The sequence below is a fragment of the Ahaetulla prasina genome, chromosome 3 (assembly GCF_028640845.1).
Source record: "Ahaetulla prasina isolate Xishuangbanna chromosome 3, ASM2864084v1, whole genome shotgun sequence".
In the NCBI taxonomy this organism is placed as follows: Eukaryota; Metazoa; Chordata; class Lepidosauria; order Squamata; family Colubridae; genus Ahaetulla; species Ahaetulla prasina.
The window spans coordinates 24934067-24959709 of record NC_080541.1 but is presented as its reverse complement, the minus strand read 5'-3'; the positions used below and the strand labels follow the sequence as shown (position 1 = coordinate 24959709).

The window sequence follows — 25643 nt, the reverse complement described above, 5'->3', positions numbered from 1 at the left end:
GCGGAAGGAAGGAAGGAAGGAAGGAAGGAAGGAAGGAAGGAAGGAAGGAAGGAAGGAAGGAAGGAAGGAAGGGGAGCAGTCCATTTTCAAATTAATTTTGGATAATATGGATACAAAATAGGCAACTTCTTTGTTAATATTCAGATGCCCTTTGAGTTACTGTATCATGTTAGTAAAACACCATTAGTAAGGTTCTCTGGTTCTCTGAAGTGAAAGAATCAAGATCATGTGAATACCACTTTATGATGCCTTGGTAAGGCCACACTTAGAATACTGCATTCAGTTTTGGTCGCCATGATGTAAAAAAGATGTTGAGACTCTAGAAAGAATGCAGAGAAGAGCAACAAAGATGATTAGGGGACTGGAGGCTAAAACATGAAGAACGGTTGCAGGAACTGGGTATGTCTAGTTTAATGAAAAGAAGAACTAGCGGAGACATGGTAGCAGTGTTCCAATATCTCAGGGGCTGCCACAAAGAAGAGGGAGTCAAGCTATTCTCCAAAGCACCTGAAGGCAGGACAAGAAGCAATGGGTGGAAACTAATCAAGGAGAGAAGCAACTTAGAACTAAGGAGAAATTTCCTGACAGTTAGAACAATTAATCAATGGAACAACTTGCCTCGAGAAGTTGTGAATGCTCCAACGCTGGAAGTTTTTAAGAAGATGTTGGATTGCCACTTGTCTGAAATAGTGTAGGGTTTCCTGCCTGGGCAGGGGGTTGGACTAGAAGACCTCCAAGATCCCTTCCAACTCTGTTATTATGTTATGTTATGTTAAGGAATCCATGGTGATGTACAAGCCCCCTTTTGGGCATGTGCAGAATGGGACACATACTTTCCTTATTCTGCCAGCTGGGTGCACTTTTGAATGCAAAATACAAAGACAAAGACATTTTCATTTATTTATTTACTTATTTGTCAATCATATATAAGATAACAGGTAAAAGTATAAACATAATTTGGATACATGAAAAGAGTAAATAAAAAAGGAATATTAAGATAGGGACGGTAGGCACGCTGGTCCGCTAATGCATGCCCCTTACAGACCTCTTAGGAATGGGGTGAGGTCAACAGTAGACAGTTTAAGGTTCAAGTTTTTGGGGTTTGGGGAAGAAACTACTGAGTCAGGTAGTGCATTCCAGGCATTGACCACTCTGTTGCTGAAGTCATATTTTCCGCAATCGAGTTTGGATGGTTGACCTTGAGTTTGTATCTATTATTGCTTGTGTATTATTGTGGTTGAAGCTGAAATAGTCATTGAGAGGTAGGACATTGTGGCAGATAATTTTATGTACTATGCTTAGGTCAGACTGAAGTTGGCATAGTTTTAAGTTGTCAAAGCCCAAAATTTGGAGTCTATTGACATAAGGTATTTTATGGGTAGAGGAATGGAGGACTCTTCTTGTAAAATATCTCTGGACTCTCTCGATTGTATTTATGTCCAATATGGTGTGCAGGTTCCAGACAGATGAGCTATATTCAAGAATTGGTCTAGCAAATATTTTGTATGCTCTAGTTAGTAGTACAATATTACCAGAGAAGAAGCTACGCAAGATTAGATTAACAACTCTTAATGCTTTTTTAGCAATGCTGTTACAGTGGGCATTGGCACTTAGATCTTTAGAAATGAGTACTCCAAGGTTCTTGACAGAGTAAGGGTCATCTACAACAGCAGTCATTAACTGGTGGTCCGTGGACCACTGGTGTCCACGAGAAAATTTTGATGGTCCGCAGAAAAATTATTTGCACTAAATCAGGGGTCCTCAAACTATGGCCCCTGGGACGGAAACGTACAATGAATGTTTGTATTGCTGCAGAGTCTCCCCCTTCGGGATCTTTTTGTGTGAGTTGGAAGGGGGCAGAAATTCTGACTTCGAGTCTGTTTTAGCCTCCTGGTGTGGGGCTTTGGGTGAAGGTTGGAGGGAAGCGCAGCTGGCGGTGAAGAGCTGGAGGGCCTTGTTCCAGTAGGACTGCATCATGTCTTGGAACTAGCTGACCCTCTCAGTCCGCTGAGCCTCCAGGCACCTGTACCTGGCCTTACACTCCCGCAGGTCTTCCCTCTGCTTGGAAAGCCTATGCTCGTAATCCTCAGTGAAGTGCTTCTGCTGAGCCTCCTTCTTGGTCAGATCCAATTTGAACTGAGCCAGCTATTTTGCCAACTTTTTCTCATGGTGGCTGCTTAGCTCCAACAACTGCTTGCTGTTGGGGTCTAAGGAGCCTGGACGGGCAAGAGAGGAGTGGGTGGGAGGGGTGAGTAGAGGCTGGTGAGGCGCCCTTCAACGTGAGTGACATTGAGCTGGCCATGCCCACCCAGTCACATGACCACCTAGCCACGCCCACCCAGCCGGTCATTAGGCAAAATCATATTAGTGGTCCGCAGAATTTAAAATTATGAATTTAGTGGTCCCTGAGGTCCGAAAGGTTGGTGACCCCTGATATACAAGGTAATGTCCATCTAATTTGTATTTTTTATTTTGATTTGTTTTTGCCAATGTGCAAAACAGAGCATTTGTTGGTTGAGATTTGAAGTTGCCACTTGTTAGACCAATCTGACACATAATCAAGGTCTTTTTGAAGGGTAGTTGCATTGTCAGTGGTGTTGAATAGTTTAACATCGTCAGTGAACATAACATGAAAACTGCACAGTAGGATTAGTTGAAGGATTCACCTAGCTCCAAAGGCTTTCCCCTTTTTTGTTTTTTTTACAGATACATGTAATTATTTTCAACATCCAACACTATTTATTGGCACACCTAAGATGAAGTTCATCATTCTGAACTTTGGCCATATCCAAAGAAGACTTCTTCTTGCAGGGGGAAAAAAATCTTCAAAAATTGCAGTTGGTGAAATTGGCATTATAAGAGATAGTGCTATTGCTTTGTATCCTTTCTTCACTTGGGGCACAGAAAGCCTGTAGGGAACTTTTCTTTTTGCAGTTATATCCAAAATATAAATTAACACACAGATGTGTCTATAAGAAAAGCTTCTTGTCCCTTTCTTTCCTCTGCAGCATTTGTAAGCTTTTAAGAAGGCTTTTTAGGAGATTTGATTCAACAGGCATGCTGAAGGAGAGAGAAGGTGGCAATAGTTGCTTCCATGAATTTCCTAAGGTTTGTGCTTTGGGACAATTTTATCTTTCTTAGCATTCTATGCTTCTGAGATTTTTGGTAACTGAATTTAGTAATTAAAATAGAAGATTATTTATTTCTGTAAACTTTATATCATCTTTCTTTCTTTCTTTCTTTCTTTCTTTCTTTCTATCTATCTATCTGAATGGAGCCAGGTGCCCTTCCTGTCACCAATGCAGAGTTCACAGCTGATATATGCTCAATGTGCCCAGAAAGAGAAATATGTGCCTTTACCTAGGATCGAACTCACAGCCTCCTGATTGTGAGGCGAGAGCTCCATCTCTAGGCCACTGCACCATTCATTATCTTCACAAATATACTGTACATAATTTTAATACATTTGAATGGCACCACATTGAACAAGGCTTACTAATATGTTATTTTATTCTGCTGATTACTGCTAAGACAGTGTCAACTAGATAAAATTTTCCAATAACTTGACATTGTAAAATTATACACTTTTGTATATTTTTTCTATTAATACAGTAGCAGCCAATAAGATTGAGTACTAGAGGGGAAAATGAAGTTCTCTATAGTATTGCTATGACAAACTGAATGCCTATTTTAGTGTCAACATATTATTCATTTACCTCTTGGATTCCAGGCAAAGTATTAATTCAGCTAATTTCAGATCAAGCTGTACAATAAATAGTGAAATATATGCAAATATGCTTCATCTTCCTTTTTTTCTTTTTTCTTTCTTTCCTTCCTTCCTTCCTTCCTCCCTCCCTCCCTCCCTCCATCATCTCTCTGTCCGTCTGTCTGTCTGTCTGTCTGTCTATCTATCTATCTATCTATCTATCTATCTATCTATCTATCTATCTATCTATCTATCTATCTATCTATCTATCTATCTATCTATCATTGTGGCAAAACCAGATTCACCTAAAGTAGCCAAATCACTTTTAAGATACAACATAATTTGATTTCCATGCATACAAGCAACAATACAGTACATATTAGAAAAGCTTTGATATTTTACTGAGTGGCACTGAGCAAAAAAAACCAAAACAGGTCTTATATATCTTTGGCTGACTATTGCAAAACAAATAAAGACAAAAGAAAAAGAAAAAGAAAAAGGCAGACAAATTACACCATAATATTGTAATATTTTACATAAACCCATCCGTACGTCCATATTATTATTATTTATTCCTTCCTATTAGGTCATCATGCTACTTACCCTGCCTTTGAGATATAACAGAAACATATTGGGCCATAGGTTCTTGACCAAGTCTTCTAGCTCGGTAAATTCAGCTTGGTGTGAATGCTTACTTACAAGGGCACTTTAAAATGTTCTTATATTTGGCTGGCGTATACTGATATACTGTATATCCCTGATCATCCTGTCCAAATGTAATCTCTAGACTATCACCATGCTAAACCATGTCTCTGCATGTTACTCAGATACATTTTGCCTAGTTAAGGTTTATATGTTAAATTTCCTCATAATAGAGAGTCATTCAACAGAATCACAAGCAAGTAATTATAGATCCACCAGCATTTCCATTATAAAATCCACTTAGCGCGGGGGTGGGGGGAGAGAATGGGGAGTTGTTAGCATTTCTATCATTTCAGAAAAATGTCAGACGGAAAGCTGGCACAGAGATTAGCAGCCAAGATGCAAATTTGTTTACACAAAATATTTAAATTTGTTCAGCTGCTTTTAATTTACAAACCAGCCAGAAAACTGAAACTTCAAAGATTCTTTCCTTTTATGTGATTCAGCCAAATTCTTCATCAAGGTACAACAATCTGGAAGGCTTAATAAAAAAAAACAACCGAAAAAACCCCCCTGATCACAGTCCTCTATATTTTCATCCTTTTTACTGAGATATAGTTCAACTGAATTTAAGAAAACAAAAGAACGTTACTGAATTGTCTAAAAAGCTTTTACTATCCTCTGCTTTTGCTTTTGTTTGGATGAACTCAGTGGTGGGTTTCAAATTTTTTTACTACCAGTTCTGTGGGTGTGGCTTGGTGGGCATGGCTTGGTGGGTGTGGCAGGGGAAGGATACTGTAAAATCTCCATTCCCTCCCCAATCCAGGGGAAGGATACTGCAAAATCTCCATTTCCTCCCAATCAGCTGGGAATTGGGAGGCAGAGAATAGATGGGGGTGGGGCCAGTCAGGATTTTTACTACCAGTTGTCTGAACTACCCAAAATTTTCACTGCCAGTTCTCCAGAATTGGTCAGAACCTGCTGAAACCCACCTCTGGATGAACTGATAATTTATCACACAATGCAGGATAGATAGATGATCAGATAGATAGATAGATAGATAGATAGATAGATAGATAGATAGATAGATAGATAGATAGATAGATATTCAATTAGTGTAAATTTTAATAGGTCAAAATTTTATTTCTGTTGTAGAGGCCCACACAAGATGATCTGTGATAAAATTGCATGTTAAGTATGGAAAGCTACCATAGAAATATTCACAGCCAACTGTTGCCTCTCTACCAGTATATTATAGTGTCAGCAGGACTTGTTGATAAGTCCCCACATCATCAGAATAATTCCCTGTTTCTCTATAGAAGCATAAAAATAGGAAGAACTGATCCTCATTTTTTATAAAGCCAATCCAACTTTTTTTTAAATTTTTTTTTTTAAATTTTACATTTATATCCCGCCCTTCTCTGAAGACTCAGGGCGGCTTACAGTGTAAACTGAAATTTCCTATGAGGCATGGGGTAGCTAAAGGAGAATCCCAGGGCCAAATTTCAACATTCCATAACTAAATAACAATTTGAAGGATAAAACTGGTAAACAGATAATGGGATAGCAAATGCAGCCAGAGGAATGTTTATACTGGGAAACTCCAGAAATCCATATTCACTATAGAAGTTCACTACAGATATCAGTATACCCAGGGAGTATCTGTAGTCTGCTTCTCTCCAAATGACCCCTCCTTTTTTAAAATAAAAATAAAAATGTAGGATTCTAAGCACTATTCACTATATTTTAAATAGCATTGAACCAAAGTACTATGACTTTCTAGAGCCTTGCTATAATAAATCTGGAAGATAACACTAACAGATTAATATTATTTGTTGTATAATGGCATAGGTTTGGGGCCACACACATAATTCCCATTTAAAATTAATTTTTTTAATTTGCAGCATAACTTGAAAAGAAATTGTGCAGAAATGTTCCTCAGCTAATAGAATAACAGTCCGGATACTTAGCCTATGTAATGAACATTCTGCCAATTTAACACAGTCCCACTCATTACTTCAGAATTCACCTCAATGCTGTCATTTTTCATCTGTGTGCAAAGGTGGTGCAGTATTATTCTTACCCATTCTTCAGATCAGATTGGCTTACAAAGTAGTTTGTATTTAAAATCTGTACTATGAGAATAGGATGGCATTGGGGGGGGGGGAGATGGGATTGGAGGGGAGGGGAGGAGAAAGGAGAGGTGAGGGGAGGCAAGGCGAGGCAAGGCAAGGCAAGGCAAGGCAAGGCAAGGCAAGGCAAGGCAAGGCAAGGCAAGGCAAGGCAAGGAAAGGAAAGGAAAGGAAAGGAAAGGAAAGGAAAGGAAAGGAAAGGAAAGGAAAGGAAAGGAAAGGAAAGGAAAGGAAAGGCTCCTTATTAAAAAGGAGCCTTATTTCTGCTGAGGGTGAAAAGGCTTATTCTCAAATCATTGAGCAAGATCCATCAGCACTAGTTAATCTCACAGAAGAACAGAGAATAAGCCCAGAATTTTCTGGAGTATAAAAGAATTATGCAGAAGGCATTCTCCCTTGAAATATTCATTATTCTGCAAATATTTTCCACCCATCCATCCATGTTTATATACACATTTACCATTTTTGAAGGCAAGTAAATAGATCCATTATTTCTATTAATCAAGTGTGGATATCTCTAAACTTAAGTGCCCTTCTACAAATTGTCCAGTCCAAGCACAACTATCAATAAAACCTTATGTTTTTCAAGTTAGAAAACAAACACAAACCTTGTCAGGTAACTTGTATTAAGAAATGGCTATTTACAACGTTCAGCTAGAGAATCTCATGAATGAGCAAGTTTGGTTTATCTCAAACTTTTTATACTGGTTCATACCAGTGTGTCCTTAAGCAGTTTTAAAGATTTTGATTATCTATGTCTCCATTCAACCCTACCCCTCCTTCTTCTCTAGCCTTATCCCCTTGGTATTACTAAATGATTCCCATTTTCATCTGGTATGAAAAAGAAATATAACCCACTAATGTAATTAAGCTGGGAAACATTTTAGATACAAGCCTTAAAGGATCTTCACATCACTTCATCCCCGTCCCTTACTTGCTATAGAACATTTCGTTGCATGCCCAAGATTTTAATCAAAAACATTGAAAACAGGTTGAAAGCTGGCCACAATTCAACTAATGTTTTGCCAAGAAATGTTTAAAAGTGCAATCTCTCTGTAGCCCTGTGTGCATTAAATAGGGGTTTAATTTTTCTGTTGTCATTGCATTAAACTTGGAAAGACTGTCATCATATGCTTAGTGCATAATATATGAATGCACAATCATTTCTGTATGCCAGTTATGGCTGTGTCCACTACATACAGCTGGTTACCATATTTCATTAAAGCCATTATTTCAGTATCACTTTCATTATTTCAAAAATTGATGTTCCATCTTGGAATGACTAGATGGGTGTTTTCCAAGCAGTCATGCTTAAAGAAATCTTTTACACAGTGATATAGTTTCCTGAAAGAAAAGTTTTAAATATTTTTCACTTAGCAATATTCATATTCTAAAATGCCTCAGTGATTTCATTGAGAGGGCACCTTTTTTGATCTGTTGTCATATTTAACAAGAGATTGCATCATTCATGAATTATTTTTCAAGAATTAAGGAAATATTTGTCTCTGAAAAGTCCACCCAAAACCCAGCTTCAAGGGATTAAACAGCTGCTGTCCATGGTACTTAAATGATTACCCCTATCCAGATCCAAGAATATCTGAATTAATTTAGCTTACCTTTTAACTACATTGAATCATAGAATCATACAACTGAACAACTTAAGACAGGGGTGTCAAACTTAAGCCTGACTTAAGGCATTGAATACAATTTCCTGCTCAATACTTTAATCCAGGTTAAAGTGTTTAATGACAGAGATTTATCTAGCTGACACTGGTTGCCATTTGAGATACTTCACATCATTCCAGTTTATTTCTTTGATACTTTTAGTTGCTCTGAGGATACTGTATACATGAGTTGCACATGTTCAAAAAAAGTCTTCTTGTGTTTCTATCAGCTGACTTAAAATTCCAGAAGATCCTTCTGCATAAGTCGTTTCCACCTACTAGGTAATAAGAGAAATGAAGTAGTTTGTCATTGAAGGTGCAATGATTCCATGTAGCCTCAATGATACAATTTAAAAAGATATTCACTCAAAGCACGGTCAAAATTCAACACCCCTTTAAACTGTTGCTATTTTACAGAGAAACATGCTTAGAATTGTTATTTGGTTTCATTTCCCACTAATGAGTGCAGATTATATACATATTCAAGTCATGTCCTGCAGATTCAGCATCTTCAGTATAGATTGCTACAGGTCATATAGCCAAATGAGCAATTTGCTTCTTCAGTTCTGGGACCAAATTGATTTGATTTATTCTTTTCCACATTAACCTAATCATTGGTTGGATTTAGTCAGAGGGCAGGATTGGCTGAAAGGATCAGTTGCATCAAGAAACAGCCTGAGGACTAGAGCCTTGCAAGTCTCTGAGAATGTCAATTGAACATTTGGGACTAAGGTATTCATTTAAAAACCAACTAAACAAAACAATGTACTTGTCAGCGTTCCAGAAAAACCCCCAACTCCAAGTAAAAACTCTGAAGCAAGAATTTTTCAAAGTTCTATATTCTAGGATAGGAAAACTGGCACATCTGGGAAAACCCAAATCTGAGAGGTCTGAGTTTTCCCTCAGTAAATCAAACCCCCTAAAACCATCCCCTCACTCCTCAGACGATCACATGCTCCAATCACCATCCATCCCATCTCGAGACAGCACTCCAGAGGCAGGATCGACCTGACTTTGACCGACAGGAAGAATGCTATTATGTCTAAAGACAACCTCTCTACTAAATCCCGCCTCCTACTTTCCCACACATGAGAAAAGTGGCAGCATGGAAGCTTCTGGCCTAATATGGCTTCCAAAGCTGACAGTACTTCTATCAGTGTGCCATTTAAAGAGGAACATTTAATGCCATACCACTTGTAAGTTGTATACAGTTTTCATGGATAGAAGATTCAGAAATGGACAAGAAAATGAGATATGCCAAAGAATTTTATGGCAGGAAAAGTTTTCTCATGATAAACCTGATTGATAGCATTTTAAAGAAAGACTTACGTGTTCTTCTGTAAAATAACAAGCAGGTTCCCACTGTAGCCTACTAGACCACAAGTGGACAATTATCCATTTTTGAACCTCCAGAAAGTCTCCAAATCTCAGGACCAAAATTCAAACCAGAAAGGAAAAGCTTCTGGAAAAGCTTTTTCTGCAGCCTTTTCCCACTCCACTCCTACTTTTCTAGTGTCATTGCCAGCTAAACAGTTAACATATTTTTAAAAGAATTGGTGAAGGTGCAGCCAAATATAATTAAATATACTGGTCAATACAGGTTTAGGGGGTAAAAGAACTTAAGGCTTTCAATTAAAGAATCAAAGATATGTATAGCTATTTAAAGGAACAGAATCCTTTCCCCTTCTGCACTTAGAAATGTGACATCCAGATTTCAAATTGCCACAAATTCAGTATGAGCTAAAATGATAATACAGTTCAATTGATTCTATTTTATAGGCAAGTAATGACTAATAAGTGTCACTGAAATGATTGAAGATTTCTTCTTGCTTTTCGTAATATGCTACAAATGTTATGTTCAACACCATCAGTTGTATGGTTTTCATATACATGAGATACAAAGGGTGTTTCATGAAGAGGATCCAATATGTTTTCTTTCAAATTTTAATATTAACCACAACAAAAATAGGTCTCTCTAAATGCCAATTCGCAATTCAAAATACTTCTCTATCAGGCATAGGATCATTTATTTATGTAAATTAATTGGTATTGTTAAAAGAAACCAAAGCAATGTACTAAATAGCACTTAGCACTTAGACTTATATACCTTAGCAGGCTTCATATTGCTTTACAATCCTCTCTAAATGGCTTACAGAGACAACATTTTGCCCGCATCAATCTAGATCCTCATTTTACCAATTTTAGAAAGATGGAAAGCTGAATCAACCTTGATACAGTGAGGATTGAACTGCTGGCATTTGGCAGAATTAGCCTACATTACTTCCCCAAAGGTACTTTAAGAGGCAATTGGACTTTGTTGTTTTTCTTTGAAGACATTTCACTGGTCATCCAAGAAGCTTCTTCAGCTCTGACAAGATGGTGGGGAATGGAAAGATTTATATTCCTTGCAGCTGGTCAGTTGCATTCTTTTAGAAAGTCATTGAAGCCACTTGGAGGTTTATCTGTGTCCTCAGGGTCATCTGAGTAGTTCATGCATCTCAAACTGAAGTATTCCTGTAGTCTGCAATTTTTCAGGAAATCTTTTCATACTCCCGCACCATTTGAGGGTGTTCATCCCAAATTACATAGGTAAATGTCTATGGAGATTCTCAGTCACTGAGGTCATGGTTATCCCAATTATCCCCTTGAAAAAGCATCTTTGGAACATGACCTGGATGACTGAGAATCTCCATAGACATTTAACTATGCACTTTGAGATGAACGCTCTTCAAATGGTGTGGAAGTATTAACGGATTTCCAGAAAAATTGCAGACTACAAGAATCATTTGCACTTCAATTTGAGATGCACACACTACTCAGGTAACCCCCGAGGACACAGATAAACCTCCAAGTGGCCTCAATGAATCTCTAAAAATAAAAATGACCAGCTGTCTGCAAGGAATATAAATCTTTCCATTCCCCACCATTCAGTCAGAGCTGAAGAAGCTTCTTGGATGAGAAGCGAAACACCTTTAAAGAAAAACAAGAAAGTCAAGTTGCCTCTTGAAAAAGCACCTTTGGGACAACCATGACCTGGATGACTGAACATCTCCATAGACACCTGCAATACTGTTTTCTAACCACTGTGCTACCAAGGCTCAGAGATGTATATATTTATTCTTATATGTATATATTTATTTACTAGATGTATAGCCTGTGTTGCCTCCAGGACTGGTTTACATTATGAAATGTGGTTTACACTGTGAATGTCTTTCCATTGTATTTCTGTAATCTGGATTGGGCCTGAGGTTATCCAATGAGTTTTAATATTTATTAGTTATTTACTTATTAAGGAAATGTATATGGCTGTCTAACTCACTTTGGTGTCTCCTTCTGGCTTACAGAAACAAAATTCTGTTACAAATCCAAATATACACCCAAATCACTTAATAAACTCCGTAGCAACCTGGGATCCCCAGGCCTGCTGACAATATTTATTTATTAGCTAAGAATGGATTTCAATTTGCATATTCTAATCATGGCACCTGCAGAAGAAGAAATGGCAGAACCTGGAGACAGAGTTAAAAGAGAGAGCAGTCTAGAATCCCTACATAGTAGCAAGCAGCCTTCAATTCCATTGACTCTTATCTAACTCCATTCAAGTGCTCTTAGTTGAGAAGATTCTTGTATATAGGCATTTTAGGAATACATCAGCTTAATTGGACTGTCATGCATGGACTTCCACCTGACAGTTTAATTATGATACCACACCACCTTAGCATTCTATATTGCTTTAATTGCATTTTATCACTATTGATCTTTTGTAGAATTTTGGGATATATGACTGGATTCCAGTATTGTGATGAAATGTGCAACTTAAACAAAATGAGGAGGGGGGAATATCAGCAATAACGCCTCATATTCTCATGGAGGAGGCAGTACATTCCAGAGAGGGGCTCAAGGCCAGAGGCTGTGCAATTCTGAACTGGATGTTGTAGAGAGGAAAACATTAAAGACAGCACACCCTAAAAGATTATAGCTTTAGTCTGGCAAGATTCTGTCTATTGCAGTGAGTTAATAAATATATCTCAAATACATCTATCTCAGCATCTACTTCTGTCCTACTATTGCAGCACCATTGAGAGTGTCCTTATATATGGCATTCTTGCATGGTATGGGAGCAGCTCTGCAGCAGACATAAAAGCTCTACACAGAATTATTAAAACTGCCCAGAATATCATCCGGGCTCCAGCTATCAGCCCTCGATGACATCTTCGCATCTCGCTGTTTGAGGAAGTCGCACAACATTCTCAGAGACTCTTCCCATCCTGCTTACAATCTTTTTGGAATGTTGCCTTCTGGCAGAAAATACAGAACAATTAAAACTCGGACCACATGTCTTCTGAATAGTTTTTATGCCAGAGCTATAATTGCACTCAACAATGAACTAAAGGGCCACAATCCGTGAGCAGTTGAACAGCATTACTTGGTCTGCTGTGTGAATGCTTGGGTGGTTTAGGAGTGGGAGATTTTTGGTGGGTGGGGGTGTGTCTGGGGATTGTCATGTGTGTTGGGCTTGGTCTCTGGGTGTTATGTGAATTTCGTTGTATGGGTATACTGTGTATATACGTACAATAACAATAAACTTTATATATTAATAAAGATCTGGATCTAGGTGGAGCTCATTGTGTCATTTCTGAGGGTTGAGCCTGACAAGTATAAACAGAAATTGGGACCCAAGCTCCATGTTTGAATTTGGTTTTGTTTATGCTGAAAATCGTTCTTTTCCTTTTTAGCAATTAGAGACCACCACTATTATAATTTCCATTGGATTTGAAATATTATTTTCCTTAGCTCCACTTTTTTTTAAAAAAATTCTCCTTTATCCTGTCTGGCCTGTCTATCTGCTGTGTAAAGCAAACCTATTTGTCCTCTAGTTAGATGAGGGACAAAACATCCATATAATTGTGTTTCCTGAGTTTTAAGAGATGATTGTGTCAAAAGGAGCATAGCTGTAATATGGGACAATGAGATATGATACTACAGCCAGTACACTTAAGCTGAATTGATATAGTGCAAGAAATGATAATTTTTTAAAAGATGCCATTAGGCAAAAAATAATGCTGCTGCTGCTGAGATATAAGCTGTTGGCTAGTTTTCTTTTTATTATTATTATACTTTCCTTCCCCCCAGAAATCTTAAAGAGGGAATGATAATCGTTAAAAATACAGATTCTTGAAATTTTCCCATAATCTTCACTCCATTCCATTATGATGTCTAATATTTATTTAGGTATCCTCTTCTATATAAAAACAAATGAAAAACAATCAGAAAATCTGATTCCTTTGTATACTTTATATTGTTTCCATCCAAAAGTTATAAAGCCTATGAATGCCAGATTAATGCAATGGCATTCATAATAATTTGAAAAGCATATAATTTTTGCTTGGAGTAAAGACACTTTGGAAGACTGAGTCAGTTAAGGGCAACTGCACAGCTCTTCTCTTGAAAGAAATTCTTTTATTCTTTGGCAGGCAAGAGTATCGTTTCTGAAAGATGATTTTTATTTCTCTTTTTATGTTGCCATTCACTTATCTTGCCCTCCTCCTCTTCCTTATTAGTTCTGACATGCCTAATATTCTTTTTAATCCTCCAACACCCACATTGATTGACATTTTGGGGTAACGGTTCTTCTCGCTGTTGTGCTGCTGAAATTGTTGAGGCAGTGCAGTCTCAAAGACAATAAAGAGATCCATAAAATATGCATACGCAGATGTCTATATTTCTGAAGATTGAAATTTCTCCTCCCATGCACGCACAGATAAAATTCTTCAAGTGTCATCTTATGAAATGTGTTAAGCCCTAGATTCTCGGGCTATCCAATAAGGCCAATTGCAAATACTGACTTTGTCACAAGATCGTTGAATTTCAGTAGTTTTAAAAAATCATGTTCTAAGTATGATTTGGTATTGCTCCAAACTAGAGGTATCAAACTCAAGGGCCGGGGCCGGATCCCGCCTGCAGAGTACTTAGATCTGACCCATAGGACTGTCCTGGAAACAGCGAAGGAACAGCCCGCAGGGCTTCTGCCAGTGAAAATGGAGCTCAGGAGGGCTGCATATGGCCTTCCCGAATGCCTTTTTCACTGGCAGAGGGCTGCAGGAGGCCATCACAGTCAAATACGGAGCTCAGGAGCCAGTTTTTGCTGGCAGAACATTCGGGCCACCACAGGCACTCTGACACGAGTGATGTCGAGCTGGCCACGCCCATCCTGGCCCCCAAGGTCAAATACAACCCTGATGCAGCCCTGAATGAAATCAAGTTTGATACCCCTGCTCCAAACCATATGTCATGAAGTTAATGGATGAAGATTAAGATTGAGATAATGTATAGTCATAATTCACTTCAAATATCATACAATTTGAAGGTTTAATATTAAGGTAAAAAAAAATGAAATCTTCAGCTTTCAGGCAACATCAGCAATCATATAAATTATTCCAAATATGAAGACCTGGGAAGTAGACTGAAGGAAACATTTATAATCTTCTTTCCTACTTCTGATTTTCAAAACCAAGTTTGTGAAATGGAGTGAATGTATCTTATACCTTCTTATCTGCAGCGATCTTTTACAAAGAACTTCTTGCTAAAAAGCTGAACATATTTTAGATAACTAATATTACTTGCCTAGAACTACTATTACTGAATTTAGAAAAAAAGTAGAGATCAGTTTTGTTTACAAATCATATATTGTTATGTTCTTTTTATTCAGGAAGAACAATTTTTTTGGGTGGGGGTAGATACGTCCATCATCTTATACAATATATTCAACTGATACAAATTTTGCAAAAGTAATACATGAGATAAAACATTGGCCCAACTAACATGTTGTTTCCATGTAAAGAAACATCAAAGTTCCCTTCAGAAAACGTAATTTATTCATCAGTAGATGTCAAGTAAAATTAAATAGACCTTTCTTTTCACCTAATTCTTCCACAATACTGCATAATTCATACAAACCACAAGGTTAACTGCCAGGAATCTCAAATCACAAGGTACCAATCAAATAAAAACCTCACGATAAAATTGCATCTCAGCCCTCTAGAGCCGTGTTTTTCAACCTTAACAACCTTAAGATGTGTGGAATTCAATTTCCAGAATCAGCATGCTTTCCTCCAACCAGCATGCAGGCTGGACAATTCTGGGATTTGAAGTCCACACATCTTAAAATTTGAAAAAACCCTACTGTGGTATCCTTAACACCAATATGCCAGTGGGCAATTCTCTTGGCACCTGCAGAATCCTTATCCTTCCTCTTCATGTTTTTCATGTATTGACCTTAGGTTATCGTATCAACTATTTTCAAACAATGCTGGCACTGGCTTGATTATCTATTGCCCGTCTTTCTTGGGAACATTCTCGTAAGGTTGTCGAAACCTCTATGACCCTTCATGTTCTTGCATTCCACTTTCATTCACCTCTACCTCTCATCCACCTATCTGTTCTTGTCGTGTCCCACTCCTCCGCTGACGGCCGGGTCAGGGAAATCCGAATCAGGCATGCCTCTGCAGCTCTGCCAAAGTCCTAGCAAAGTCCTCAGTGCAGGCAGGAGACCAGAAAGTGACTTCAGCAAGATATGTTTAGACTTTGCCTGACTCAGAGAATGCCAGAAAGCAGGTCCTTTATATAGGCCATGGGGTGTGGCTCCATGACTCAGCACTTATCCAGGCCTGCCCCTCCCTTCCTTCTGTTGCCTCCGTCTATAAAGTCTTCTGACGCGAGGGTCACTCCAGTCTGCAGCTGTTGGCAATTGACCTCCCTCAGGCTCACATGCTGTGGAGGAGGGGGAGGGGTCTAGTTGCTCCGTTTGCCTGGGCATGGAGCCAGAGCTTGGGGCTGGAGATACTTCCTCCTCTTCAGCCTGTCTGGGCATGGAGCCAGGGCTGGGGCCGGGAGGCATACTAAGACATTCCTCCGTGTTCGGAAGCAGATAAGAAGGTCCCGGCTGTGGTGAGATCGGACGAGACACAACACTTCTCCCTTTTCTGCCCTTCCTCTCTGTTTTCCTTTAGCTTTTCTCTTTCTTCTTCTATCCTTCATCCTGTTTTTTACAATGATTTCTAAGTCATTGAAAAGTATCAGGAAAGGCCTCACTCCATTTTCTTACTAGCTGAAGCATCTCCAGTGGTGGGTTGCTTCTGGCTCTGTCCGGTTCTATAGAACCAGTAGTAAAAGTGGCAGGAGGCTCCGCCCATCCGCCCAGACATCATAATTGATTACTTGTGCATGAGAAGTAGCTTCTGCGCCTGCGCTCCCATTACGAATCGGTAATAAAGGTAAGTAGAACCCAGGAGTGAAATCCAGCAGGTTCTGGGGAACCAGAAATTTTGAGTAGTTTGGAGAACCGGCCTCAGCATGGGCTAGGACTGGAGATTTTGCAGTATCCTTCCCCCAGGAGTGGGGAGGGAATGGAGATTTTGCAGTATCCTTCCTCTGCCATGCCCACCAAGCCACACCCACCAAGCCATGCCCACAGAACCAGTAGTAAACAATGGGTCATATTCACTTACCTTCACTACAGGTTCGCAAATGCAAGTGTGCATGCGCAGAGCGTCAAAAATGTGTGATGATCTCCAGGCAGGTGGGCAGAGCCTCACTCAGCCACTGCTAGTAGTTCATCTGAACCAGATAGAACTGGCTGAATGCCAGCACTCTTGCTTGCCTATTTTATGGAGTGGTCCTGCTTCATCAGACCCAAATCTTTTAGTATTGCCTCTTCTCTACCATATTTAATTCTAGAAATCCAGTATTTCTTTTACTTGTATTATTTTAGAATACACATTTCCCCTAGAAACCCAGCTCATCTCTGATTGTATATTATATATGGCAAAAATTAGGGTTGGCGTGAACATTTCAATCAATTAGGATTCATATACGGAAACAAGCATTGTTAGATTAGCAACTGAATGAGAATTTTGGCATTTTTTCCAGGAAAAAACTGGATGCAAAAACTCCACAATTAATTTTAGAATTTTAGAACCAGAAGATGTCTTGGATATGATCCTCAGAAATAGGTATCTTCTACTATAGCATTCCTTAAAAATGGTAACCTTGTGTCTGCTTAAATTCATTCAAGCAAGAAAAACTCACACAGCAGCCCATTTCTAGTAATAGCTCAAGCAATTAGAAAATAAATCTTAATATTTGGCTGACAAATCTTCTCAAGATTCCTACCCACTGTTTACAGTCCTGCCTTCTTCAGCAACATTTTGTATGACACAGCCCTTCGTATGTTCAAAGGCTGCGATTATATCCTCTTTCAATCTTTTCTATTCTGAGAAAAACTGATTTAATCTAGTTAAATTGGTTTAATAGTGATTTGCTATATACAGGAGATAATAGCAGTTTGAGATATAGATCCGTTTATAGTATCAGAGAATAAGACAACATCAATAGTGAGACAAAATAACTAACCCTATTAGATGCTTAAACATTTCTATTCAAATATCCTAGGAGATTTAATATGTTTTCTTGGAAACAGTGATTATTATTACACTTATACGCAGGTCTTTGTGCTTAGACAGATATCCAAGGAGACTTCCACAAAATATAAAACTTGATAGTGAAGTAAATTGTATTTCAAATCTAAAATCAATAACAACTAAAGGGATGGTGAACGATGCATAAATACTGGAAGTTGTTGTTTAGTTAGTAAGTCATGTCTGACTCTTTACGATTCCATGGACCACACCATGCCAGGTGCCCCTATTCTCTACTGTCTCCCAGAGTCTGCTTCTCAAACCCATGCCCACTCCATCGATGACTCTAACCATTTTTTCCCCTGCCGTCCCCTTCTCCTTTTTGCCTTCAATCTTTCCCAACATCAATCTTTTCCAATGCGTCCTCTCTTCTCATTTGGTTGCCAAAGTATTTGAGCTTCAGTATCTGTCCTTCCAAAGAAGAGTCAGTGTAGATTTCTTTCAGAATTGACAGATACTGGGAGAGTGAAGGCTAAATTGACTTCAGCGGGAGAACGTTCTTTAACTTGTGACCCAAAAAGAAGGTCTTCTCTCACAGGTTGGATAGCCAATCTTCTGGCAGTGGGAACATCTGCAGAAGTTTAACCTGCAGTCTTTATTTCTAATCTCCTTATACAAATGTTCCACAACGTTTCTTGGGCCTACAAATGCCAACTCTCCTAGCAAGAGAACAAAATAGTTTAAACCCAATTTGTTTCCCAAAAATGGGGCAAGAAAAAAAATCATCTCCTCTGCCTGAAAGAGTGGCTTCCAACCTATTTCAGGTAGGATGGGAGTGGGTGGGAAAGTTGTACAAATGGAACCTTAATTTCAATATAAATAAGGCATGCACTTGAAGCAAAGCAGTCCCTGGAGTTTTTCTTCTCCTCAGTGGTTTCATTAGCTTTTCTATCATCAATCTACTTATTAGAAGTTACTTCAACCTTGAAGGCCAGTTGTGTCTATCTCCTGTCCAGCTTGTCAAGAGAGGTTTGACACACCTTTACACACTCTCTCATCTATTAAAATCTGGCACTGTCCCCAGATTTACTCATTTTTAATCCATTATTCATTGTGAAGCCATCATATACTCTTAAAACAAGCCTAAATCATATTGTAGTTCCAAGCACCTTATAAGGAAAGAAATCACACTGAACTAGGTGGCATCTCATTTGCACAAACTTCATATTGTGCTATTTTTCCCCCCTACTACTATTAGTAGTGATGGTACTGTGCTCTTTTCCTATGGCTTGAGCCATTGCTTTTAGTTCCCCTACCCCCTGGAAGCACTAAGTAATTATTCATTTCCAACTCCCTGGGCCATCTTTTGATTCGTAGCAGCAATTTCCTTCAGTTTTCATTATTTTCTTGATTTTATAGAATTTCATTTAATCTACTTCCTAAATTTTCTTTGAGGTGATACAACATCATAAAAGGCTCTTCCTATTTTAGCTGTAGTCTAGTGTTTCAGTATATGATTGAAAAACATATCACAATTTCTCATTACTTTATTCCTACGACCAGTACAAATAGGAAATGAATTAACTCCAGTATGAGAGGGAAAAACTTGTTTTGTTTGAAGTAATCTAAAGTGGTACTGGATTTGTGATGGTCTTTTCAAACATTCATTTCTGATTCACCAAGGATAATGCATGCATTTTAAAAAAAATCCCTTATTTTTTTCCAGTTCAGTATAATTGGCTTTTTTCCATCCTACTTTTCAAGATATTGCAATACTGGTCCAACAAGTGCTGTACAATCCATCTCTGATGCAGATGCAGATGAGCTATCTATACGTCTTAAAGATTTTGGAAAAATTGCCCGATTCTTTAATTATTATAGCACATCGCCTCCAGGTAAACCTTGTTTCACTCTTCTAGTCTGTTGGTGTCTCCCTTCTTCCCCCACATCAACATAGGTGTGTGTGCGTGTCTCTGTGTGTGTGTGTTTTATTCAAAGATCTCACGTGGGTAAAATGTAGCCATATTCAAACCAGCAAGTCACACACTGGGAATTCAGATGGGGGCAGGATGGTGGATGTTTATTAATGAGCATTGCTATTTCCTAATCTGATCAACACACCTATCTGGTTCTCTCCCTCTCCTTTTCTCTTTCTTTCTCTCCCCCCTCCCACTCTACTAACCCTCAACAAATGGTGTTTCAGTCTCTTAGCTGAATCATTTCTCTGAAGAAATTAGGCAAAAGGGTGGTGAAGGAACAGATTGCGTCAATGCCACAAACCAGGACCAGCTTTCTGTAATTAGAAGGTGCATTAAAATTCCAGGCATGTCCTTTTCTAAGCCAGGACTGGAGGGGGAAAAAAATGAGGTAAATCCCTTCCTCTCTCCCCCCCCCCCCCCGCCAGCACCAGGAGCCCTAACCAACCCTGAATGATCCTGCTCCATCCTTTCCTTCACCCCTCCCGCCATGCAAATGGGGACTGAACCAGCTGCGAAGCAAGACAATCAAGTGTTTCATTAAAAAAAAAGACTCAGTTCAGTATCGGCTGGGTAGGGAGGAGAAGAAGGGAAAATGTAAGCTCCTTTCAAAAGAACAGCCAGAGCATCCAGTGTGAGAGAAGGAATCCAAACTCTAGATTTCGTCAAACTCCTGGGAGGTTCATCTTGATCCCTTTTGCCACCACGCTCCTAGGAGAGATTGGATGCCAAGGTTGAGATAGATAGATAGATAGATAGATAGATAGATAGATAGATAGATAGATAGATAGAGAGATAGAGAGATAGAGAGATAGATAGATGATAGATGATAGATGATAGATTGATAGTAGATAGATAGATAGATAGATAGATAGATAGATAGATAGATAGATAGATAGATAGATAGATAGATAGATATTCTGCATGCATGGTTTCTTAAAAAGAGACTATCTCTTCTTCCAGCCATGTTCATCTCTTTTCCTGAGATCTCCCAAATTTAGTATTTCTAGAAAGATTTATGAAAGGCCATCTTCCCCATACTTGGCCAAAAATGCTCTGATCTCAAAACCTTCCTAAGTGCCTCCTGCTGCCAATCTCTCTTCTTAAGAGATTTTTTTTGGGGGGGGGGAGGGAGATAAAATTAGCAGGATTGTGGCCCTCCTGGCTGATCAGGTCTACAGAAATGCTTAATTAAACAACCACCACCACCACAACAAAAGAAAGACTCAGTAGACCCAACACCACACACTCTGATATCCAACCTACAACCCAGGGTGGTGAAAACCTTTGTGAATCTCACTCCCCTCCCAGCCTTCCTAACTTACAAAGGGGGAAGCTGGTTGGCATAAAAACAACAATAAGGAGAAACTCCTTCAAGGAAAATGAACAGCATCTGCCGGCCCTTGTCTCTACCAAGGTCTACTTGTGTGTCTAAACAAAAATATTGTGTGTGTATGGAGATAGATAGATAGATAGATAGATAGATAGATAGATAGATAGATAGATAGATAGATAGATAGATAGATAGATAGAGTTTTGCCTTGCTTTTTAGCCTCACTTTCTAAATAGCTACCTCAGGGTTAATTGTGGGGGAGACGGGGGAGGGCGGTGGGGGGAGATGAAAGATGGTGAATCCTCCGGCGCTAATTTTGTCGGAATATCCACTTGTTTCAGTGACATGCAGGACCTAACTCACGTCTCCGGTCGAGCGTCCTGCAAGAATATTTATTCGGCACAAATTTCAGTCACTGCATTGAACGGCCAGCCTTGGCAAGCAAACGGCATTTCCTATCGCAGTTGAGGGAGCCTGGGTTCCCTCTCGGCCCCCCCCTCCCTTTCTTTTTATGGGAAGAAAAGAAAAGAAACCTCAATCCCATCTCCCTCCCTCGCTCCCTCTCCACACTCCTCTTTCCCCAGCGACCGCTGATTTGGCAAAGCAAATCTGATTCCGGATTCGCGGAATAAAACGAGGTTCGGCGGAATAAACGAGGGAAAACCTTGAGAAAGGACAACGCGGCGTCCGCACACCTCGGGCAAAAGCCCGAATCTCCGGCCACCATCCCCACCATCCTCCTTGGCGTTCACTTGCAATCCTTTTATTTTTTTTCCCCCTCCTCTCTCTCTCTCTCTCTCCCCTCCGGCTTCTTGGGGAGGGGAGGAGGGGGGTGTCACATCCCTTTGCCCCGCGCCCTTACCTTTCACAGAGGAGAGCATCCAGAAAAAGACGAGGTTCCCCAAGGTAAATCCACTTTTAATCCCCATGATTTTGCCCAAGATTTTGCACAAGTCCGGGCGGCCGCATTTCCCACATCCCCTTTGCCCCAGATCTGCGGCGACAGCGGCGTCGGCTTTCCTTGGTGGCCAGGTGGTCTCTTTGCAGTAGTAGGAAATCCTTTGCATCTTTTCCTCCTCCGAGCGAGCGAACGAGCGGAGCGAACGAGCTTCCCCCCACGCCGTCACCCCCAATAGGAAGGAACTGCTGGCTTTGCTGGCTGGCTGGCTGGCTGGCTGGCTGGCTGGCTCGCCTGCCTTCGCCGTTGCCCCCCACCCCTTCTTCTTCGCCTTCTTCCTCCTCTTCCTCCTCCTCCTCCTCTTCTCCTCCTTGCTCGCTTCGGTCCAAGGCGCAGTGGAGGAGTTCGCGCGGAGCGGCGTGTGTGTGTGTATGTGTGTGTGTTGATGGTGCGCGGTCACAGCTCCAAGTGAACGGCGTTTCTGGGATACCACAGCAACCTTGACAAGCAGGACTCAACCATCTCTCCGGCGGGGGCAGCGAGGCTCTCGGCTCAAGCAAGCCGACTCTGCCGCCAGCCAGCTCGAGGCTGCCTCGAACGCCTTGCCACTAGCTTCCCCGTTCTCTCGAGAGGAATGAGGCTACAGTGGAAACGGGGAGGGGGGGTTGTTTCCAGAAGAACCGAATCCAAACGGTATATTTAAAAGAATCACGAAACGAGCCACGGAAAGCAAATCTCAGGAGCGGAGCGCCGCGGAATTGACCAGACGCGGCTTGAAATTGACCAGACGCGGCTCGAAATTGACAAGCTTCTCTCTCTCTCTCTCTCTCTCTCTCTCTCTCTTTCCCCGCTTGCTGGGGACTCTTGAGCAAACGCAGCTTCTTCTCTTTTCGTTCCCCTTTCCTTATTCTTTCACCGCTGTTTAGGAAACCTTGGCTTGGGTGGGGGGTGTCCCTTGTGGTGGTGGGCTTTCTAATGGGATGAATTATTATTGTTCTTTTTCTTCTTATTATTTTTGGGAGAAGGTTAGGAAAAAGCTAAGCTTCCGGTAGGAAAAAAAAATAAAATAAAAAATAAAAAACCCTTAATACCCTAAATTGAATGCCCGCGGGATAGGATTCACCACCACCTTCAAGAAGCAGCCGAGAACTCGTTGAAGCAGACGTGTCTCCATGTCCGCAGGCGGACGGTAAGAAGGAAGAGAGGACGCAGCTGCGCCCGGAGCCTGGAACGATCGCTCAGCGCACCGTATACATGAGCGGAGCGCAGCCGAACCGCGCTGGTGGACACCTTGTTCTTCCCAATCCACTCCCACCCTCACCCCTATTCACGGCTCCGTGGGTTGCCCTCGGATTTGCAAGGTCTTGGATAACGACGGTGGTGCAGTTAAGGTTGATTCTAATACCAGCGACCAAAGGAGGATGGGGCGCGGGGCGGGGGGGAACTAGCACGGCTGGTGGAACAGGCGTCGATTTTGGCGTCCACTCCAAAAGCAATACAGACGCCTTCCCTTCCCGAGCCTTTCCCTTCCTCATCAAAGCTCCCCCCCCCCGCTCCACCCAGGTTTTTTTTCCCCCTCCCCTCTCCTAGAGATTAAGAGCCCAACCGTGGATCTGAAATTTTACAAGTTGCCCGAAAGGAAAGGGAGGAAAAACAATAAATAAACAAATAAACAAACAAACCCGGAGCGGTGTATGTGTTGGGGGTGGGGGAGTGGGATAAGGGGGGAGAAAGAGAGACAGAAGAAGAGCTTTTTGCAACTCAGGCGAGAAGAGGCGAGGTGGGGAACGGGGTGGGGGGGGGGAGAAGAGAGATGCTCAGCTGGAACTGCAAAGATGCGCGTTGGTTTGATCCGAAAGGGTTAAGATTAGGCACAGAAAGAGCTTTTGCGCCATCTACCGCACGCCAAAGGAGTGCCGGCTTCTTTTTGACATCTGTAAAAGGAGGGGGTAGGCGGGGACAGCCCCCGCCTAAAGAGAAAGGCGCTTTTTGGCTTCTATCATCATCATCATCATCATCCCCCCCCCTATGGCCGGTGAAGGCCACGTTTTCCCTGTGAGTTCATAAGGGATGAAGCGTGGGAGCCAAAGGACGAAAAAGCGTAGCGCAGGGGGAGAGGTGAGGGCGGGGAGCAGAGTTCGCCGGTTTTTCCACAAGTATCAAATGGTAGGGATGGTGTGAAAGCGATGCGGGGTGGAATGCTGAGCAGAGAGAAGATGGTGGTGGGGAGATTTGCTTCCTTGTCTTCTTTGAAGTTGTGAATGCTCCAAGACTGGATGTTTTTTTTTAAAAAGAAGAGCTTGGACAACCATTTGTCTGAAATGGTATAGAGCTTCCTGCGTAAGCAGAGGGTTGGACTAGAAGATCTTCAAGGTGCCTTCCAGCTCCATTATTCTATTCTATTTTGTGGGGCTGGCCAGCCAGTATAAACTCTATTCTTATGGGTGATCTTTAGTCTAGTTTTTAGCTTGGCATTTGCCTGCAGGTAAATTAATAGCTGTTTTCATTGGATTGATATCCACCTTTAGAAGAGCTTGTTTTTGAATAGATCTCTGCTTCAGCAGGCAAAGTAAAATGTCTGGAAGTACAGTACAAAATGTCTGGAAGTACAAATACAAGTTTTGGCTTTTCATCCAAGACTGAATCATAAGGTAAGGTCTCTACAAAGTTAGGATTGGCTCTTGGTAATGATCATCCATGTCGTTTTAGAAGCAATTTGTCATTCCACTCTTCCAGGACATATTGGAAGGCTGGTTTACAATCTTTGTGGTGATCTTCCCATCCAATTCTATCCAAGCCCATCCTGGCTTAATATTTCTGAATTCAAACAGGATGCTGTTGACTGCCCATGTGCACATCATAACTGCAGATAAAATAAAATAAAAATAAGGCAATAGAGTTCATGGGTAGGGCATTTGCCTTGCACCCAGATTAATTTTGAAAACTGATTAGCTGGCATCTCCATTGAAGCTGTAAAAAATTATTATGGTTGAAAGTCTAAAACTCAGTAGCAGTAATTCCAGCCAGGCTTAATGGTGGAGAACCAGAAGGGATTCCAGGTCTTGCTTACAACTTCCAGGAGTTCTACCTAACTTAGTGAAGGATGATGGGAAGTGTAGTTTAGAAAAAGTATGGCTAGATTGAGGGACAGTCTGACCCAATGAGTGTCAGTTTCCTGTGTCCTAAAATATGTTCTTGGGCTTATAAAAGAAAAGTCACTGCTATATATATTGAAGAAGGAAATTTGTTTTCTTTCTATATATTTCCCAAGAATACATGGATAAACTGTTGTTAAATCATAGTTTGCTTAACCATGAATAAAACACAACTAGCTTCACTCACATATCCCACTTAAGCCAAAAAATTTACTAATTAGTAAGGCGGCTTCACCCATTATATTTTGTTTGTTTGTTTTAACTCACCATTATCATTTTATAAATATGTCTTTCACTTCCTTGCTTAAGGTAGAACTAGAACTTACAGTGTTCTGGTTTCCAATCTTGCTAGACCAAACTGATCAAACAAATCATCTTTATTACTTAGTACAACATCTGAATCTAGCAAATCACTAAAACAAATCTGGAAAGCAAAGGTTATGGTTTGCTTGTTTGGCTGCTTAATTCCCATTGGACATTCCTTGGAATTTTGCATTCTTTCAATTATTTTCCTAGTTTGACTTGGTATTCAGCATCCTACAACTTGGCTTGACCACTCTACCTCTGTTCACCCATTTTGCTGGTTTTCTGAAAACAAAATTATTTGTGATGCTGGCAGAGTCCTCTGCTGGTAGAAAGTGATCTCAAGCAACAGAAAGAAATTTCAGCCACAGAAATTATTTGTGCCTTACCCATCTGATCCTGGATTAGGAGTGCGACA

At 40.5% G+C, this 25643-nt stretch overlaps 1 protein-coding gene across 1 annotated transcript in view; it reads right to left on the bottom strand.

The window, feature by feature from the left end:
* CSMD3 (CUB and Sushi multiple domains 3) overlaps nt 1–21936 on the bottom strand; it is a 782898-nt gene extending 760962 nt beyond the window's left edge. The window contains exon 1 of the mRNA XM_058175006.1: nt 21732–21936. Coding sequence (XP_058030989.1) covers nt 21732–21936 — 205 coding nt within the window. The remainder of the gene's footprint in view (nt 1–21731) is intronic.
* Nucleotides 21937–25643: the final 3707 nt, after the last annotated feature.